A 21313-nucleotide genomic window follows, 5' to 3' on the forward strand; every position below is an offset into this window, starting at 1 on the left:
CTTATACTATGTTCCAGAATGTATCATATAGTATTATCTCAGAGTTTTGACATTCTGACATAAACGTAGTTTGTCTGTCATCAGAAGACTGTGCTGCTAGAATAGCATTTGCTTGCGATGTTAGAATTTCGATCAAGGATTTCATTTTTGTGTAGAGAAAGAAATCCACCACAATATCTTTTCAAACAATTGACAGTGAAATTCTTAATTTCATGAGAGAAATATTGGTTGCCCAATTGAGGAATTTTTTATTTTAAATAAAATGTAAAACAAAAGATTAATGAGTCAAATTCTTCATTCCTGACCTCATCAAAAGACAGTTTGAAAATAAGGATCTAGCCCAAATGGCACTTCCCTTTAACTTTATGTAACAAGGCTATGTACAATATTCTGGAAAAACACAAGTGTAAAAACCAAATAATCATTGAATCTAAATATGGATTTTGTTCTCAGTAGGACCTGGTACTTATACTTGCCCTGTAAATTGGGATTAAGCTCTTGAAGTTTCAGTGACTATAATGGAAACTTCCAATGATTGTCGTGAAATATTATTGTACATTGAAAAGCTCAGCCAGTTGGAGTACATAGTATGTTAAAATGTTAACTTTTCTTATCAACTGCATCCACATTTCTGGATGTGCTTGGTTAGGATTCTGCTCACTTCACTGGTTCTGTTCATCCATCTATTGCATAATGCCTGTTGTACTAGATTGCCCAGGTTAACCGCCCACCCCTCCTCACACCTCTCCACCTCTCTAGCTAAGGAAACATCGTGTAGAACTCCCAGGGGCTTTAGTTACATTGAATTTTAAGGAATTAGCAGAATCAGTATATTAATTGTAAATAAAACATTCAGTAAACATTTCTTAGTACTTTATTTGAATCGTGTTGGTAAAAATAAATACCATTGTTTATGTATTCCTGACTTTATATGGGCTCAATATAATGAAATATCACGAGTTAAAAGTAGGGACAGTAACAACAGAACATGCTTCAGGAATGAAGCAATGTAAGTATAAGAGCAAATACCTTTCATTTTGCCTTTCTTTTGGGATGGATTATGGCAGAGCCAGCATGAAGAAACTTTGTGGATTAAAGACCTTATTTTCCTTTTCTGTCTCTTCCCTCTCAGAAAATGGTTCTTCTCTTTCATTTCATAAAATAAAACTACAAAAGAACTTTCCTCATACTTAAGTCTTATACCTTTATTTAATAAATGTTACTTTAAAGGAATAATATGATTTATTGTTCCTTTTTTTATTAAGCAAAAATGTGACTTAATTATCGTTGGACAATTCCAATCATAAAAACAGAAACATACAGAAAGTTCTAAGACTATTGTAGCCTTTGATCTCAGTTTGTCCCTTTTTTGTTGTTTTTTGTTTTTTTAACCATTAAAGCTTTTAGGAAATCTGTAGTAACTAATTGGGAATTTATATTCTTTGAGAAGTGACAATTTTATCACTGGGATGTATGATTATTTCTAAAAAATATTAATATAGCTATTCATAAACAACTTTTTTCAATGGCCATAATACTGGGATAGATTTGAGAGCTCAAAATCATTTCCAGTTTAATATAAAATTAGTTCAGAAGATCACATCAGCTCATTTTAGCATAATAAGCTGATTTCAGCATAAAATTACCAAGTATGTATCAGCAGTCTTTTTACAAAGAAGACAAAGTTTTATCATCTCAACTAATGTTCTTTCTCCTATTATCAATGATGTTCTTATATTTGTTTTTACTATACCGCCATCTTTCCACTTTCTATGGAATAAGAACCTCCCTAGTTCTTTAAATTTGGGGGAAAATATTTTTATTGGATAGTAACTGATTTTCTCTATTATTAAGTTAGCAAATACTCTTCAGCAGTTGTTATAAGTTGTTCTTAGTCTGAACTAAGGCAAGGAGCTCAGAACCCAATGAAAACTCATGTGTCCCTGGAAATGACCTTTCTAAGAAGAAGTAAACATTTATTGCATACTTACTGTGTTAACATCATTCTGTTAAATTATTATTCCAAATAGAGAATAAATTAGTACCTGTATAATTAAGACTATTAAGCTCCTTTATATTTAGTTGGAATATTTGGTTTTAAATATGTTTGCCCTTTTCTTAAAACTTACCAGTGAAAGTATGGTCTGGGTCTTCAAGAAACTCAGCATATATTTGTAAAGGTAACAATACCTATGAAATAACAGAACATCAGGAATACATGGTATTATTATAAAGCACTAAGGTGTGTAGACAAGCATTAGCCTTGATAGTTCTAAGAAATTACAAAGTGAGATTTCTTTTGAACTCTGAGAATGGAATAAATTAGGTTGAAAAAATGTTAAATCCCTGAAATTTAGCTTTAAAGAAAATAAAAGTGGCTTGTGCTTGGTTCTCTTTAAAGCCATTTTGTTCCTGACTTAAGCGTGAAGCCATGAAGTAAGACTGTAAGAAGTCTGTTCCGTTTCAGAGCATCCTTGTCAAGTTCAGATTAGCATTAGATCACTCCTGATCTAAAAGAGGTAGAATCCGCTCAGCCTGTGAATTTGAACTGATTAAGCCAGACAAAACTTCCTTGAATTGAGTTTGAGTCTCCTGAGCTAGTCTCAGCCTCAGCCCTAGGTCCTGGAGCTGAGTACTAGATAGTGAATTGATTAAATGGTATGGACTTTCAAAGCATTTTTTTTTTCCGTAAATTGTCTTTCCAAACAGTACCAAATTCCTCATGAATACGTCTTAATTTGAACATGAATTATTCAGTAGCTACGGTTCTTAGAATACTTAATGTTAATAGCATTATTAGCTTTAAAATATTTCTTCTGAACTATAAATGAAAATTAATAATGAGGAAAATGGACATTTGGATGTTATTGCCATTAATTGCTTCTTAGAACTAAAAATTCTTTCTAACATTTTAGGAGATACCATTTTTTTAATTAAGAAAAAATGTTGCTGAGAGACAGTGCTGAACCAGTTTTTTAAAATGCTTCTATTACAAAATATTGAAATGCCTATTTTTTTTCAGAGACCAGCATGCTGATGATGTCAAAGAAGACTTTGAAGAGAGGCCAGAAAGTGAAGTGAGGACGTCACATGAAGCTAGAGGTAGCCATATTATTAATGGGTATTACGAGTAATACTCCACAATCAAAACTTAACTAGATTTGTCTGTCACCTTTATATTAGAAATAAACTTATTTGGTTGGTTTGTTTCATTAAAACAGACAGTACAATTTATTGTTAAGAAATAATATAGTATCTGGCCATGGCTGGTTTGCTCAGTGGTAGAGTGTCAATCCGGTGTGTGGAAGTCCTGGGTTTGATTCCTGGTCAGGGCACACAGGAGAAATGCCCATCTGCTTCTCCACCCTTCTCCCTCTCCTTCGTCTCTATATCTCTCCCCCCCCCTCCCTGCAGCCAAGGCTTCATTGGAGCAAAACTTGTCCCAGGCACTGAGGACAGCTTCATGGCTTCCACCTCAGGTGCTAGAATAGCTCCAGTCGCAATGGAGCAATGCCCCCAGATGGGCAGAGCATTGCCCCCTGGTGGGCATGCTGGGTGGATCCCAGTCTGGTGCATGCCGGAGTCTCTCTGACTGCCTTCCCGCTTCTAACTTTGGAAAAATACAAAAAAAAAAAAATATATATATATATATATATTATGTAATTCATAATGATATGGATTTACCTATGACCTATATTTATAGTCTTTCACATATATGTACCATATAGTATGTAAAGTTTGGATAAGACATTATATTTGGTCCTTGTCATACATTTTTTTTTATATTATTGATGTCACTTGCTTCACATATTTTAAAGTCATCTAAGAATGTGTATTGAAATCCAAATAGAATTAATATGGTCTTAATCTAATACCACAAATGAAAAGAAAATCACTTGAATGCTTTAAGTTGTATTGAAGAAAGTAATGGGTTTTAACATCTTTGCTAAAAAGATGTTACAATGGCTTAGCTATGCAGTGAAGTCATAATGGCTGTTCATCATAGTATAGATTGTATTTATAATTTATATATAGCTATATATATTTTTAGAAGAAAATGTTGGCCTGATTATGATTTTCATGGTTGTCCCTGGAAACTTTGCTTTTCATGTGTGTTTTTTGGTTCAGATTATCATGAAGATTTGAGAAGGGCACCAAATGATTGTTTGCCTGTAATGACCTATTCCATAGGGATGCTTTGCTTTTCATATCTGATTTTCATAAAGCAGTAATTTATGATTAATTTAAACTTTATATTCACTCTTTCTTCAGTATGTTTCATGGCATTTAATGTAGCACTGTGTACAAGCCCTACAGATGGCCAAGGTTCGCAGACCTGCTCTGCCACCTGTTGGATGTGTAATCTTGGACATTTCACTTGTGAACACATTCTGAGTGCTTCTGTTTCTTTATCTAGAAGGGTGCTGATGTAACTCTTCACAGGGTTATCATGGGGATTAGGTGCAGCAACGTTCCTAACTTGCTTACAGCAATGTCTGGCACATAGGCAGTGCTGAGCAAGTATTTGATTATTTTAAATTTTCGTTTCTGGTCTTTAGAAAGGGAGAAAAACAATTTATAAAGGTTTTATCATCAGGGTATATTGGGTTCTTAGATAAAGGCTCTTCATTCTGTCTTTGAATGGTGGTTTGGAGCACAGCCTTCATTCTCATCTCAGCTCTACCATTTACTCGTGTGTGGCTGGCTCTGGGCAGTTTCCTCTTCTGTAGACTTGACGTAGTAACAGTACCTGCATCATTGGATTATCGGGAGGATGAGATGCACCAGTGGCTGAAGTATTAGCTGCAAGTACTAGTAGAAGCAGTAATAATGTTGTGGAATAAGTGTCTGTTGGATGGAATCAACTGATTTCTGAAAGTTCAGGTAGATTCATAGTAAAATCTTCTAGACTGAACTTTGCTTTCTGTTTGTTTGTTTTCTTACCCATTGGCATCTTTATGGTTGGATGACCTTTTTATTTTATTTTATTAAGTGATAGTTGACATACAACATACTAGTTAGTTTCTGGTGTATAACACAGTGACTTAGCACCTGTGTATGCCTTGCAAAGCAATCACTATGAAGTCTAGTGAGCATGTGTCACTGTTCAAAGTTATTATGATGTTATTGGCTGTATTCCCTATGCTGTGCGTTATATCCCTGTGACTTATTCATTTTATAACTGCCAGTTTGTACCTCTCAATCCCCTTCTCCTTTTTGCCCCTGCTGGCCTGCCGTCCGTTATCCGTTTGCTCCTATATTCATGTAGACTGTGAACTTTTTAGAGAATAATGATTTGATAAATTTCAGCTTTTCTTCCTGACACATATCTATTTAACTTTTACTTGCTGAGCTGATTTTAATAATTTTTTTCTGAAAATAGTTTATTTAATAGAGATTTTTAAGTTTATTAATAGATGATTGGAAAGGTATTCTTTTTTGATGGTAGTTTTATCTTTTCAAACTTTGTATATATTTTTCTATTTTTCTTGATTCAGATGCCTGAGTTTTTGTGTTACTAATTCTTCTAAAGGAGATGTACCTGTTAATATCTCATCTAGATTTAGCCTCCTGTAGTGAGTTCGATGACTTTTTTAGAGTTTTGAGCTATTTTAGATAAAACTGTTATAAAATTAATTTTATCTGTAGTGGAATTGTGTTATGATTGTTGGTTTTCATTTAACTTCTTTCTGAGCTTCAGAATTTTCTGTATTTTTTTTTAAAAATTCCAATTTCATTTTGTATGGAGATTTAGAATTCATTTTCTGACTTTATTATTCAATAGTTTATTGGTTGTCTTTCCCTGGACTCCATGAACCTTCAGTCCAAAATGAGGTTTTATGGTGAGAGCTATTATGTCTAGGTGACACTGGGGTTAGCTCAGATCTAAGTCAGTAGGTAGAGGTGTTCAGTTCTTTCTGTCCCCTGCCTCTCAGTTCTCAGTGGAGCTATGATCTAGTGTCTTAGATTGGGCTCCCTAGAAACAAACCTTGAGAGTGTTGCGTGCAGGTTTATTGGTGAGTACTCATGGGAACAGCACCTGTGAGAGAGTGAGAGAAGCAGAATTGGGCACAATGCGAAGGTGAGCTGTGATACAATTATAACTGAGGCTCAGTCAAGCCCATGAGGAGCTCGGGATGATAAGTGTGTAGTTATCCTGAATGCAGGGGAGAGAACCAGGCGTCTGCGTCTCTACATTGAGTATGAATGTTCCAGTTCTGAAGGGAAATTTGGGTGGTATACCACAGTATCTACTACATCCAGCCAGTTGTTTGGGTTCTGATTTTCCTTTAAGAAAAATAAAATAAAACTGAAAAAGTAAACATCCTTTTACATGGATGAGGATAGGCCAGCCTAATTCATTCTAATCTTTTTTCAAACAATAAGCCTGGCTCCTAAATTCAGGGGTTTTTTTTTTGTTTTGTTTTGTTTTTAATTATTTTATCTGAGATGTCATGAAGTCTTGATTTTTTCTAAGACCCAGGTCTTTTTTTAAATCCAGGAAACTTTCTAGTTAAAATTTTGATTATTTGCCCTGGCCAGTGGCTCAGTGGATAGAGCATCAGCCAGACATATGGACATCCCAGGTTTGATTCCCGGTCAGGGCACACAGGAAAAGCAACCATCTGCTTTTCCTCACCTCCCTCTCCCCCTTCTCTCCGTCTTCCCCTCTCACAGCCAGTGGCTTGATTGGTTTGAGCATGGACCCGGGCACTGGGGATAGCTCACTTGGTTGAGTGCATCAGCCTCAGGCACTAAAAACAGCTCAATACTAGAGCATCATCCCAGGTCGGGGGCATGTGGCTGTCTGCCTCACTATCTTCCCTCCTCTCACCTAAAAAACTAACTAAATAAAAATAAATAAAAATAAATTTTGATTATTACTTCTGCTCTATTTCTTTTACCTTTTGTTTTTTTTTACTGGTAATTTTATTGTTCTTGGGTTAGATCCAAGAGATGATACTCAAAATATTTAACAGTTGGTCTGACAGCCAGCATTGCATGGGAAAGTTAAAACAGATGCTTTTTTTAGCTCTAGAACAGGTTTTGGGAGCTGTCAGCTGTTCCTGAAGTTACCCTTTGTTGCTGGATCTTAGAGGAGTCCTGCAGGGCAATATTTTGACAACTGTAAATTTTGTTTGTTGTTTTAGATACATCTCTCAAGTTGAAATATCTTACTTAGCGCTTGTTCTGTCAAGTCTACTGTTCTCTACCTTTAGCATGACTTTTTACAGTAGCAGTCTGTACCCTCCTTTTATATCCAACATTGTCTTGTTCTTCGAATATAAACTCTGGTATTTCTGAGAAAGGTATAGTTCTGTTTCTTCTCTCATGGAAACATCCTCTGTCATGGGGGCTGATGTGCAGAACTAGTTGAATTTCATTTTGTAATATACTAGATTCTCATTTGAAAACTCAGGCTTGCTTTTTTGCACTCCATAGGAATTGGTTTGTTATTTAGGTAGTTACCTTTGAAATGATCTTCAGATATCTCTCATACCTGGGTTAAGTACCTTAGAGCGGATTTTATCTACATTTTTTGATGTTGCGATGCATATATTTAACCAGTCACTACTGTTCATCCTTTTATATTTAGTCACCAGTTATAACTCCCATTAAAAGATATATATGTGTGTATGCACACATTTTTTTAGTTAACAGATATATCCATTTCTTCTACCTTGGCTTTTTTTCTCTACCATAAGAGCATATTTTTATAAACTTATGGACTATTAAACCCTTAAAGAGTTTTTGATTGACTCCTTTTCATTTTTGCCTTTGTTTATCCAATGCACTCAGTAGAAGGCCTTTCTTTCAAGACAGGAATAATTTCTGCTGTTAGCTGAGTCTCTATGTACTCTATGTCTGACACCAGGATAAGCATTTTAAAAATATGTAATTTTTACAGCAATCCTTTTACATCAATTTGGCCAAGACTATAGAGCCAATCAATGCCAGATCAGGGATTTGAATTTAATTTTATCATATTGTTACACTCACCATCTTGACCATGACCCTATGTTTTGTATTAGGAGACAAAAGATCCAGGATCGCTTTCTGATGCTGCCCCTGTCTCATAGTGTGGCTTTGAGCTTGTCAGGCCCGTTTCCTCACCTTAGGGGATAACTACTTCTGAGCATTGTTTTGAAACTAAAATGAAACAAGGCAGTTTGTAGTCTCATTTCTGTCACTGGCTTACAGAGGTGGTAATGAGTCATGACAAGAGGTCAGTGGGAACTCATGCTGTGGCTTGTCAATTCAGCATTGTTCAGACCTGGGATGAGGGAGCCGAGAGAGAGCTGAGACTGAAAGTGCAGGACACATGATGGAGACTTCTTCTTGTCTCTGGGACTCACCCTGATTGGTCAGCCAACCGTGCAGTGCTTCTGCTGGGCCCCAATGGGAGCTGTCCTGGAGGAGGCGGGCTCTCACCCTCCGTAGTCATGGGGACCATTTCTTTCTACTAAAAGACTTACATTCGGTTTAGATGGCATTCCTTATACTGAGGTCTTATTGTCTTTATTCTACATGAAACATTGGAGGATTTTTTTTCACAATCAACTTTAGCAGAAATATCTAATTATAAGGGTTACCGTATTTTTTGCTCCATAAGACATACTTTTTCCCTCCCAAAAGTGGAGGGGGAAATGCGAGGTGCATCTGTCTTATGCAGCGAAACATACAGTATTTTATTAAATATTTTGACATACCGTTTGGTTCAGAATATTTTTTTCCTTATTTTCCTCCTTAAAACCCTAGGTGTGTCTTATGGTCAGGTGCGTCTTATGGAGCGAAAAAATACGGTAATCTTCCACTTTGCTTTTTCTAACCCTCAGCTAAACAAGAATTTTAATACTTGTACTCGCAACCAGAATTGAGAAACAACACGGTAGGCGAGTTTGCATTTGTAAATTGTTAGTTTGGACAGCTACATGATTATCTACTTCATTTCAAAGAAGTCTGCAAGGAAATGCTATATTGACATAGTCTCCCAGTTTCTGACGCATTGTAAATGCTGAAGAAATAATTCCAAGTGAATGATTTCTGCATAGCAAATAGTAATTGTAAATAGTAGAGGCAGGCCTTTACTATCCATTCTCTGAGTATCATCATAAGAAAAATATTCTCATTTGATAATTGTCTAGAGAGATAGAATAGCAGTAAAACCATATAAAGATCCACAAAGTTATTTCTGTTAACACTTAACATTTCATTCTCACTTAATATGTTCTTGCTTCTGATATTAAAGAAGCCCAGGAATTAATGATGTTTTAATTCCCCCAAAATGCATAAAGTTGCCTTCCAAGGCATTAAAGTGAGGCTTTCATTTTTTTTGTTATTACTTTTGAATAACAGTAAGTAGTTTATATAATATCAGCTCCTAGTTGTATATAACTTTTATTAAAATAATACATATGGTAGAATAATTGGCAAATACAGGGAATTAAAAAGAAGAAAATAAAAATTACCTATAGTTTATTTTCTCAGATACTATTGTCTGAATTTGGTATCTATTTTTTTGGACATTTTATATATGAAATATTATATAAACTAACCTGCAGTTTTAAAACTGTAATATTATAAGCATTTTTACATAAATATTTATACTAATTATAAAGTAATATTAAATATTGCCTCTGTGGATGGGTGTCATCATTTAATGAACCAATCTCTATTGGTTATCTGAAATAGTTTTTTATTTTTATCTCTCACTACTATAAGCACTGTTGCTCTACATTGTAGTAGTGATTAGAATTAGGTGTGTGTGTGTGTGTGTGTGTGTTTGTGTGTGTGACATAAAATACCTGTAAGTGGCTTAGTGGGGTTTCTCTCTCACATAGAAGTTCAGGAGGAAGTGTTCTAGGACTTAGTGGTACTCAACAGTATCAGGAAATCGGGTTCCATCTATCTTGTTGCTCTGCTGCACAGTGTCTATTCCCAAGGCCATATTTTGGTCACTGGTAGTTCTGGAGTACTAGGCATTTAATTGTATTCTATCCAGTAAGAAGGAGGATCAAGATGGAGGGAGTGGGCCCTGGCCAGTTGGCTCAGTGGTAGAGCGTCGGCCTGGCGTGCAGGAGTCCCGGGTTCGATTCCTGGCCAGGGCACACAGGAGAAGCGCCCATCTGCTTCTCTACCTCTCCCCCTCGCCTTCCTCTCTGTCTCTCTCTTCCCCTCCCACAGCCAAGGCTCCATTGGAGCAAAGTTGGCCTGGGCGCTGGGGATGGCTCTGTGGCCTCTGCCTCAGGTGCTAGAATGGCCCTGGTTGCAACAGAGCAACGCCCCAGATGGGCAGAGCATTGCCCCCTGGTGGGCATGCCAGGTGGATCCCGGTTGGGCGCATGCAGGAGTCTGTCTGACTGCCTCCCTGTTTCCAGCTTCAAAAAAATACAAAAAAAAAAAAAAGATGGAGGGAGTGGTCAGTGGGCACTTGAAGTACTCTCACCCTTTATGGGTACTTCCGAGATATTGCAAATACTACTTCTGCTTATATCCCGTTAGTCATGTGGCCACATCTAGCTGCAGGAGAGGCTGGAATATGTTGTCTTCTTTCTGGATACAATTATGTACCTAGCAAAGAATGATGACTTTCTTATAGATGATTTTTAGCATTCATGCTAAATTACTTTCTTAAGATGAATTTCTAGACTGGGAATTGCTGAGTCAAAGAATAGTAACTCAGGGGAACTAATTTCTGGTGAGAGAAAAGACTTTGCCCAAAGCTTTTTCAGACTTTGAGTATTTTATAGCCACTTAGCATAATGATAAGAATGGGAAACTTTAAAAAAAAAAGTCACTGGAAGGTGTGATCTGATCCATCCAGAGCATTCTGCTGATCCTGATGGTGGCAGGTCCTATACCAGGAAGTGAATGTTTGACTTTTTAAAAAGATCCCAGTGCATGAGCAGGCGGCGGCAAAGTGGATAGAGCATTGGACTGGGATGCAGAGGACCCAGGTTTGAAACCCCAAGGTTGCCAGCTTGAGCGCAGGCTCATGAACTTGAGTATGGGGTCACCGGCTTGAGTGTGGGATCACAGATGTTACCTCATGGTGCTGGCTTGAGCCCAAGGTCCCTGCCTTGAGCAAGGCATCACTCGCTCTCTGTAGCCCCCAGTCGAGGAACATATGAGCAAGCAATCATTGAACAATGAAGGAGCTGCAATGAAGAATTGATGCTTCTCATTTCTCTCCCTTCCTGTCTGTGTGTCCCTGTCTGTCCTTCTCTCTGACTCTCTCTCTGTTTCTGTAAAAAATAATAATAATAAAAATAAAAAAGATCCTAGCAGAACAGTCCCCATACAAAAGCTCATGGCTTGTAGGCCAAGGATCTTGGTGGTACAGTATTCTAAGACTGAACTAATTTTTAGCTGGCCTTGGTCTGATTTCTGAATAGATTTTGTTTAAATTTGGCCTTAAAATATTTTCTTTTACCTCCTTTCTAATAAAACATTCTAATCCTTATGCTTCCTTGTATGACCTGAAGGTCTTCACATCTGTCTCTCTCATTCATATGTGTATGTTTCACTAAACAATGTTTAAGCAAAAATAGTGATTATTTGCTTGAATATTAGTCTGAGAAGATTGGGATGTTTATAAACATAATGAATATTACGATTTTTCTCTGCTCTTCAGCACTTTGCATGGTAATATACTATATGGTTTCTCTTAATACTTGTCTTGCCACTTTTGAGAAAGATACTTTTAGTTCTACAAATAAATGTATCAATTGTTGAACCAATAATCAGGAAGAATGAAAATTCCTATTACATACTTATTTTAGTCATTCTCAGTTAGCCTAAAATATTTTTACCTACATCTGCTTAAACCTTTCTGTCCTGATTTATTTTTCTAAGGAAACTAGAATAAAAACTGTTTCTGGAGAAAGAAAAAATAACCACAGAAAGACACTGTTTTCTGTTGCAGAGAGGGGAGCACCGGGGGCCTGCCTAAGCCATTTGAAAGCATTTGGGCGTCTTCTTTAGTTTTGTTGAGATCGCTCCTTTCTTCCTGTCCCTCCTCCTCCCTTCACTTTCTCAGGCTACAGAAATGTGTATTCCTGACATTCGTAAAACATTGTCACTTGCAGAGTTTCTAGATAGAGTACCAAGTTTCTTGATGACATTTTCTCTCTGCAAGGGTTAGTAAGAACTGGACCCGGACTACACCGTGATCAGTGAACACCCAGGGCTGCGGGAGTGAGTAGAACTGAGGAGTGTGGGAGCCCAAAGCCTGAACCCCAACGGGAAGAGGGCAAAAAAAAAAAAAATTGAGGATAGACCTTTGGAAAATTTTCATTTTAAGAAAACTTCAAAAAATATGAACAACTCCTTTAAAAGTTTGATTTCCCTGCAGGTAAATAGTTTGAGAGGAGGGTGGTAAGAAATATGGCCCTAGCAGAAATGTCTTCCAGGACAGGAGGCTTTGTCCTGAGGCACACTCTGCACTTTCAGACTCACCCTGCCTTCCTCTTGGCTCTGAGACAGCTCCTGGAGCCGATGTCTGTTTGCAAGGGTTACGGTCTGTGTTACATGTTAAAATAAAAACCTGGCGTCCCGTTTCTGCAAGATTCGGGGAACCAAATACTCGTTCACTCAAATGCAGTGGTTTTCTTTGTTCCTTTGGATTGGAATCCTGCCTAAAGCTTGTGTTTTCAAAGAAACGGCATGTTCTGTGGCCGCCAGATACTGCATTTGCCTCGTTTATCAGGAAGTAGCAACATAATCGAATGTCAAATGATCTGGAGATCTTTTCTCTAAATCTATGTGCTCTAGTTGACCAATGTCACCCCGTTAAAATTAATTGTCTAAATAAAGCTATAAAAAATATAAAAAGTAACGCTGAGCCTAAGGGTATCAGTAGAACGAAAGAAGCGGCCAAAGGCAGGAGAGTCTTAAAGCGAAGGAGGCAAAGTTGGCATGAGGATTGGGTGGTGTGTATCTGTCTACGCCTATTTTTAGTATCAGCTTCAAAGACTTGAAATAGCTACCAGAAATATAGGAGCTTTAGGGTTTATTAAAGTCATTTCTTTAGAATGGCTCAGTTATTTTTCTAAGGAGTGGTGATGTAGGAACATTAGAAATGAACTGTGAGTAATGTAGGGAATGGAATAAAAGTGGAATGGAGTTAGAACAGAGTGAACAGAGGCCAGTGTTAATGGAATATAAACAGTTATGTAATAAGCATATGACTTAGGGAAGACTGTCACTTAGGCAAGCAATTTGAATATAAGGGGTTTTTCGTTTATTTATTAGCAAGAGAGAGGGGCGGGGGAGAGAGATGAGAAGCATCAAATCATAGTTGCGTCATTTCAGTTGTTCATTGATTGCTTCTCATATGTGCTCTTTGACCAGGGGGCTCCAGTCAAGCTAGTGACCCCTTGCTCAAGCCAGCAACCTTTGGGCTCAAACTGATGACCTTGGGGTTTTGAACCTGGGACTGCTACTCTATAACTGGGTAGTTTGTTATAATGAATAGTCAATGCTCTGTCTACTGTATCACCACCAGTCAGGCTAGAATATAAATTTTAAAGTCTGCTCTACTGGACTCTAGTGTGGAACTGGAAATCTTACCATGTCATACAAGTTTGTCTCATGAAAGAATTACAAATATTTTATTTCAAATAATTGCTGAAGTCTTGGGAATATCTGAAATTAAGGGATGTTTATAACTTACCCCATATTTATGCTAAATAAAAACATCTTGTTTAGATATTTTTCAATTTATAAACAAAATAATAACAGGTTTATGTATTTGGCTAAGAACAAATATTAAGTAAAACAGACTGAGAACCTAAAACCTTAAAACCAACTCTTTGAGCCCTGGCCGGTTGGCTCAGTGGTAGAGTGTCGGCCTGGCGTGCAGAAGTCCCGGGTTCGATTCCCGGCCAGGGCACACAGGAGAAGCGCCCATCTGTTCTCCACCCCCTCCCCCTCTCCTTCCTCTCTGTCTCTCTCTTCCCCTTCCGCAGTGAGGCTCCATTGGAGCAAGGATGGCCCGGGTGCTGGGGATGGCTCCTTGGCCTCTGCCCCAGGCGCTGGAGTGGCTCTGGTCGCGGCAGAGCGACCCCCCAGAGGGGCAGAGCATTGCCCCCTGGTGGGCAAAGCGTCGCCCCCTGGTGGGCGTGCCGGGTGGATCCCGGTCGGGCGCATGCGGGAGTCTGTCTGACTGTCTCTCCCCGTTTCTAGTTTCAGAAAAATACAAAAAACAAACAAACAAACCCAACTCTTTGATTCATTGAATGGACCATGATGGGTTTTTAAAAAATGTTTGAAGAATCGACATATTGCATGGGGAGCAGATGAATTTTCCGTATGAGTTCACTCAGGTAGAACCAGGACCCGTGGGCGTTAGCTCCAATAAGACAGAGTTGTCTCGTTTTTGTTTGTTTTAATTCAGCTTAATGACTCTGTAACATTCAGAGCAATTCAAAATTTAGATTAGACTTGTTTAAGATAAAAGTAATAAAAGAACCACAATAGAACAGTAGGAAATAAAAATTTAAAAATGGTGTCACTTATTATAGCAAAATAGAACATCAAGTACAGAGAGAAAAAATTAACAAAAAATGGTCATGAAAATGACACAACATTAAGGAGAGATATTAAAGAAGATCCGAAGAAATGGAGAGGTATACCTTCTTTTTGGATTGGGAGACTTCGATATTATAAAGATATTATTTTTCACCACGTTGATCTAAAGTTAGTATAATCCTAATTTAAATCCTAGCATTTTTTTTAGAAGATGATCCTAAAATATATATGGAAATGCAAATGGGTAAGGATAGTCAAGACAATCTTGAAGAAGACCTGGATCACAGATCTCAGTGCAGTTATAAAGTGGTAGTAATGAAAACTGTGGGCTGCTGTAAACAGACCAGTGGAACGGAGTAGAGAATCTGGGAGGCAGTCATGGGGAACGCGAGGGTCTGGTGTGCTGGTATTTTGTTCTGGTGTGTTCACTTTGTGAAAACTTTTTGAGCTGTATACTTATGGTCTGTGTACCTTTCTATAAATCTTACTCTTCAAGGAAAAGACCTTAAAATGTTCTTAGAAATGCAGAATAGCTTAAATATTCTTAGACATCAAAAAGCCTTAAAACCATTTGACAGAAATTGTGGTGGAGTTGAGTTACCACTGGCTGAGTTACCCCTGGTGTGGGGGAGAGTATATGAGGGAAGGTACCTTTCTTCTTAGGGGCTTTCCGTAAGCAGCTTCCAGTCAAGATTTCCATTCTAAAAGATTTTGAGATCATATTGACAAACTCTTAAGAGTCCCAAGGACATAAGATCATTTACTAAAAAAATGACTATTTTTGGAGAGCAGTAGTAAATGAGGCTTAGATGGAAAAGATCCAGCAGATAAATAGAATAGTCTATAGTTTTATTTTGATCTCCACAGATGAAGAAGGACAAAAGCATTTGCCTTTCTGTTATTTTTATTGCAATAATTATATATCCCATTTCAAAAGAAAAAGTTCAATTGGCTATTTAAAAAGTCAGTGTGAAAGTTATTGTCCTTGCCACTACCTCTGAGGCAAATTTCTTTCTTGAAACATTGAATGATATAATGGCACACGTCTTCCACGAGTGATGTAGCAAACATGTAAGTTGAATTTAAAGTTTGTGTCCTATGGTCACATTCTTCAGGTTACCTTCAGTCAAGACAAAGAGAATAATTATTCAAAGACTATCATATTGAAAGGAACCGGTGATTTAACTGGAACCCTCTCTCCCCTAACTCTTTATTTGGGGGAGATGCATGGCATTTGGGGCTTTCCTTTGCTGCCTTTCAGAGAGTGATTTCCCATTTGTTTCCATTGACCAGGAGCCCGGGAAGAACCCAGCGTACAGCAGGCCCAACGTCGGTCGGCTGTCTTTGTGTCCTTTAAGTCCCCAATTCCATGTCTGCCCTTGCGCTGGGAGCAGCAGAGCAAACTTCTGCCAACGGTAGCCGGAATCCCTGCCAGTAAAGTTTCCAAATGGAGCACAGATGAGGTATATGCTATTTTCTCTGTCTGCCAGTGACCCGCTATGAGAGTGCTACTGAATTAAGGCGTGAACACAGTGAGCGGGTGGGGGAAGGGGAGTAAGGTTTTGGGTTTTTGCAAGGAAAGAAATTTTTCTGAGAAAAACAACTAGAACATATAGGTTAAACATTTTGAACCTTTTTGAGCATTTAGATTCTGACTTCTTTTTAAACTGGAATTTATATCTTGTTTTTGACAGGTATCAGAATTTATACAGAGCTTACCTGGGTGTGAAGAACATGGAAAGGTATTTAAAGATGAAGTAAGTATTCCACTAAATTGCCTTGTGTAACTTAATGGGATCAGAGTGCTGAAATGCATTGAAGGGTGAAATGTTGTGCTTTGGCAGAGGAGGAAAGAGACGGATTATGTTGAAAATTGACAAATCAATAGAGAGTTCTCTAACAAACAGCATTAATCAGTTGTACTAAAATGTCTTTGCATTAGATTAGATGCAAAGGAAATGTTTGTAGCACTTGATAATGCCCCAAAGCAGTAGCACTAGACTCATTATTTTTTAAAAAAGAACACAACACTTAGTAACGTGCATTTATATAGTTTATAGCACAGAAGGGACCAAATAAAAAAATAATCTTATTTTTAGTACAAGGAAATTAGTTCCCATTATTTTGTTTTCAGACATGATTTTAACAACACCATTTGATGTTTATAATAAATATTATTACCATTATTGCTAAAATAATTATTTTAATTGTATATATTTCTCAATAATATTTATAATAACCAATACTCATTACATTCTGCTGTTGGAAGGTTATTTTTTTTTTTAGTTATTTACACCTTCCATCAGAACTTCAATGTAAGGGGTGATTAAGAATGATATATTACCTTTGTCGAGCATTAGAATAAAAAGGAATGCAGGTTCTACTACCCTAGAAGTAATTCTGTGCCGCTACAGGAAGAGACTCCTTTCATGAGACCTTTCCAAATAAGCCACTTGTCACCTCCTCCAGGCAGAACAGTAAATTATCACTCTGATCTTGGCTGCCACAAGGTATAAGGAATACGTAATCTCAGAAGGCTCTCTCCAACATCTGCCATTTACAGTTATAAGTGTATACAACTTGTTTGCTCCTGTGTTTAGCCTACACTTAAGAATGGCACACTTTCAATTAAGAGCTTTGCAAGAGTGTCAGGAGTCCTTAGGATGGATGCCTGGTAAAATGCACATGAATCTGATTCTCCACATTCTTTTTCTGATTTGTTCTTTTTCTTTTTTTTTTAAGCGAGAGAGAGAAAGAGAAGGACAGATAGGGACAGACAGACGAGAAGTGAGAGAGATGAGAAGCATCAGCTTGTGGCACTTTAGTTCATTTATTGCTTTCTCATATATGCCTTGGCCAGGGGTGTGCTTCAGCTAAGCAAGTGAACTCTTGTTCAAGGCAGCAACCTTGGGCTCAAGCCAGTGACGATGAGGTCATGTCTATGATCCCACACTCAAGCTGAATGAGCCCTCGCTCAAGCCAGCAACCCCAGAGTTTTGAACCTGGGTCCTCAGCGTCCCAAGTCAATGCTCTATCCTTGCACCACTGCCTGGTCAGTCTGATTTGTGTTTTTCAGAAATGTTTTCTCTTTTTTCTTGTTTATTTTTAATTGGCTATTATTCATATTTTGAGTTTCTTTTCTTAACCTCTCAGTGTCTTGGCAGACAGTTCTTAATTAATTTTCATTCCTGAACTGACTTGGACACCTGCAGGAAGCTTTGTTTTTTCTTTGAAAGAGTCACGTAATTGTTACTTTTGAAAATGATGTTTAAAAATTTTTTAAATAAATTTATAGTTCATCTGTTATATGTTCTATTTATGGTTCCATTAACATCTAGATAATGTGTCTGGATTTATTCTGTTATTTCATTTAAGATTCAAGTTCAAACTTAAATGATGTTATTTCTTTGAATGAGTTTTTTCTTCCTGGTGTATTATCTTGGCCAGTCTCCTCAGGCACCAATTATCCTCACAGCCAGACCCTCCTTGTGAGAGTGACACAGTGAATGTTGACTATCACATATGTCATTCAGATACTCATTTATTCCTTTATTCACTCATCCTTTGTTAAACTCTTGTTAAATTTCTTTCATGTATATATTACTCCATGTAATGCCCTGGTGAGAAGGTTAATTCAGAGAGATAAGAGGATACAGTCCTTTCTCTCAAATGCCTCACAAGGTCAGCAGGTTTTAAGTTCTAAAAGTAAACTGTACAACAGATCTAACTAAAGTCTTGTAAGTCATCCCTGAATGGCCAAGTACAAGTGTTAGGATGGGCTCCTATCTGAAACCATTCTTTGATTTCTCTTTCTCTTTTGATAATCTCTTAAAAATCCTGTTGGGTGTATTTTAAAAACATCAGGGTTTTGGTTTTCTCTCTGCTTCCACCACTACCGTTGTGGTCTGAGCTACCCTCATCTCCCACCTGGACTGGGGCTGTAACCTCCTAACCAGCTCGCCAGCTGTTATGCGTGGTCTTCTGCAATCGCTTCCCAAGCATAGTCATGGTGGTCCTGCTAAAATTTACCTGTCAAATCATGTCACTCACTCCTCCATGCCCATGCACATTTTTTTTTTTTTTTTTTTGTATTTTTCTGAAGCTGGAAACGGGGAGAGACAGTAAGACAGACTCCCACATGCACCCGACCGGGATCCACCCGGCACACCCACCAGGGGCGACGCTCTGCCCACCAGGGGGCGATGCTCTGCCGCGACCAGAGCCACTCTAGCGCCTGGGGCAGAGGCCAAGGAGCCATCCCCAGTGCCCGGGCCATCTTTGCTCCAATGGAGCCTTGGCTGCAGGAGGGGAAGAGAGAGACAGAGAGGAAGGAGGGGGAGGTGGAGAAGCAGATGGGCACTTCTCCTATGTGCCCTGGCCGGGAATCAAACCCGGGTCCCCTGCACGCCAGGCTGACGCTCTACCTCTGAGCCAACCGGCCAGGGCCCATGCACATTCTTTCAGTAGGAAACCAGAGGATGAGTCAAAGCCCTCACAAGGGCCTGACATCCCATAACCTTCTCACCCGCTGACCAAGTTGTCTGCGCCGCCTCTTACGCTGTTCCTCACGCTGGCCCCATGCTGCTTCTCAGACTGCGCAGGCACGCGGCAGCTCTGCCCTCTGCTTGGAAGGCTCCTGCTCTGCTGGTCCTCACGCTGGCCCCATGCTGCTTCTCAGACTGCGCAGGCACGCGGCAGCTCTGCCCTCTGCTTGGAAGGCGCCTGCTCTGCTGGTCCTCACGCTGGCCCCATGCTGCTTCTCAGACTGCGCAGGCACGCGGCAGCTCTGCCCTCTGCTTGGAAGGCGCCTGCTCTGCTGTTCCTCACGCTGGCCCCATGCTGCTTCTCAGACTGTGCAGGCACGCGGCAGCTCTGCCCTCTGCTTGGAAGGCGCCTGCTCTGCTGGTCTGGCCCCGACTGTCCTACTCCACGTTGGCCCCGGCTACCGCACACCCATCTCTGCCCGCGTATCTCCTCGACCAGCTGTTCTTTTCATAACACTAACCCCCTGTTAGAGTTACTAATTAATTTGCTTACTTATTATGTTTTTTGCTTACAGTCTGTCTCCCACGACCAGCGTGTAAACTCCATGAGACATTTCTACTTGCTTTCTCGCTTGTTCTACTATGTTTTTTTCTTTGCCGTACGTCCAAGCCCAAGTAGAGCGTTTAGAACATAACAGATGTTTAGTAAGTGTTTAATGAGTGAATATACTTACATTTTTACACTCTGAGAAAGACATTTAAAGAGCATGTTGCAGGGATTCGCGGAGGTGAAACACTGGGAGGGAATCCGAGTACTGAGTGGGAAGAGGAGTGACGTGGAGGGTGGGAGCCCTGAATCCAAATCCTCCTCCTTGGTTTTGGGCCTTTAGCAGGAGGACTTGACCCTGCAGTCGGGCCAGTCTGTATGTATTATAAAACAACAAACAAAATATAAACCCAGTAAAACTATGCAGTGGTCACTGTTTTTTGTTTTTTGGGTTTTTTATTTTTTTCCGAAGTGAGAAGCGGGAGGCAGACAGACTCCCGCTTGCGCCTGACTGGGATCCACCTGGCATGCCACCAGGGGGCGATGCTCTGCCCCTCTGGGTCACTGCTCCACTGCAATCGGAGCCATTCTAGTCCTTGAGGCGGAGGCCATGGAGCGTCCGCCAGGTTTGGTCCAATGTGGCTGCAGGAGGGGAAGAGAGAGAAGAAGATGGGGAAGGGTAGAGGAGCAGATGTGCACTTCTCCTGTGTGCCTTGGCCAGGAATCTAACCCGGACTTCCACACGCCAGGCCGACGCTCTACCGCTGAGCCAACTGGCCAGGGTATGTCACTGTTCTTAGAGAATACTTTCTCAACTAAGTTTTCTCCCTCCCAGCTGAGGCTGGTCCTTATGGCCACGCCCGGAGCAGCCTCTATGTCAGAGACTGGCACTAGCCTCAGATGATTTCTTTCCTTTCCAGTGTGACCTTAACAATAATACACTACCAAAACTTGATTTTCCACTCCCAGCTTTCATAGCCCAGCCTCACGGAGCCCTGAATGGCCCTTCTCATCAATGATCTGTCACTTTCAACTCCCGTATAGTCTCAGAAGGAGGCTCTGTAGAGCCCAGGGTTATAATAAAAGAATTCAGTCTTTGCGGTGCGCTCCTTGGGAACCAGTGTGGCAGCTGACATTTTCATTCATGATTTAGAAGATTGCTCCCAGATCGTTGCTTCTGCTAAGGTCTGCCCTGGTGGAGTGGAGTGTGATTAGGTCTGCCTCTCTGCTTGACCTTGATTTATCACAGGGCTGTCATAGCACGAGCCAGTACGGCCAGAGCACACGATTCCGAAACTGGGTAGAACATTTCTCAGACCTGCTGCTTGACCCGTCTTACACTCAGAAACGAACATCGCCATACCTTTCCTTCTCACTGAAGACTGCAGGATGTGTATGTGCTTGCCGGGAGGTGGCAAGCTTTTTCCACGTGATTGTTCATTGAAGTGGTGTGAGATGACTATAGTTCTCACTGCTTAAGTATATGGGCAGTTTAGATTTACAGGGTTTTTTTTTTTTTTTTTGAGGATAGAGAAAAATCTTAAGAAGTAGCTACTTATTATATCAGCTTTTATGTATTGAGCTATCTACAGAATGTAGAGTAGTATTAGTTTGCTAGGGCTGCTGTGACAACATACCATAAACCTGTAGCTTAATAAAGAGCAGATATTTATTGCTGTCCGTGCTAAAGGCTAGAAGTCTGAAGAAGGCGAGACGCCTTGTCCCAGGGAGTTCCTTCTTTGGGCGGTGA

At 39.5% G+C, this 21313-nt stretch overlaps 1 protein-coding gene across 17 annotated transcripts in view; it reads left to right on the forward strand.

Moving 5' to 3' along the window:
* L3MBTL3 (L3MBTL histone methyl-lysine binding protein 3) overlaps positions 1-21313 on the forward strand; it is a 122979-nt gene that overhangs the window by 98645 nt on the left and 3021 nt on the right. For all 17 annotated transcript variants that reach the window (XM_066248075.1, XM_066248082.1, XM_066248083.1 and 14 more), the window contains 3 exons: positions 3023-3102; positions 15826-15995; positions 16227-16289. In XM_066248075.1, the coding sequence (XP_066104172.1) occupies positions 3023-3102; positions 15826-15995; positions 16227-16289 (313 nt within the window). The remainder of the gene's footprint in view (positions 1-3022; positions 3103-15825; positions 15996-16226; positions 16290-21313) is intronic.

This window comes from Saccopteryx bilineata, chromosome 12 (genome assembly GCF_036850765.1).
Source record: "Saccopteryx bilineata isolate mSacBil1 chromosome 12, mSacBil1_pri_phased_curated, whole genome shotgun sequence".
Classification (NCBI taxonomy): domain Eukaryota; kingdom Metazoa; phylum Chordata; class Mammalia; order Chiroptera; family Emballonuridae; genus Saccopteryx; species Saccopteryx bilineata.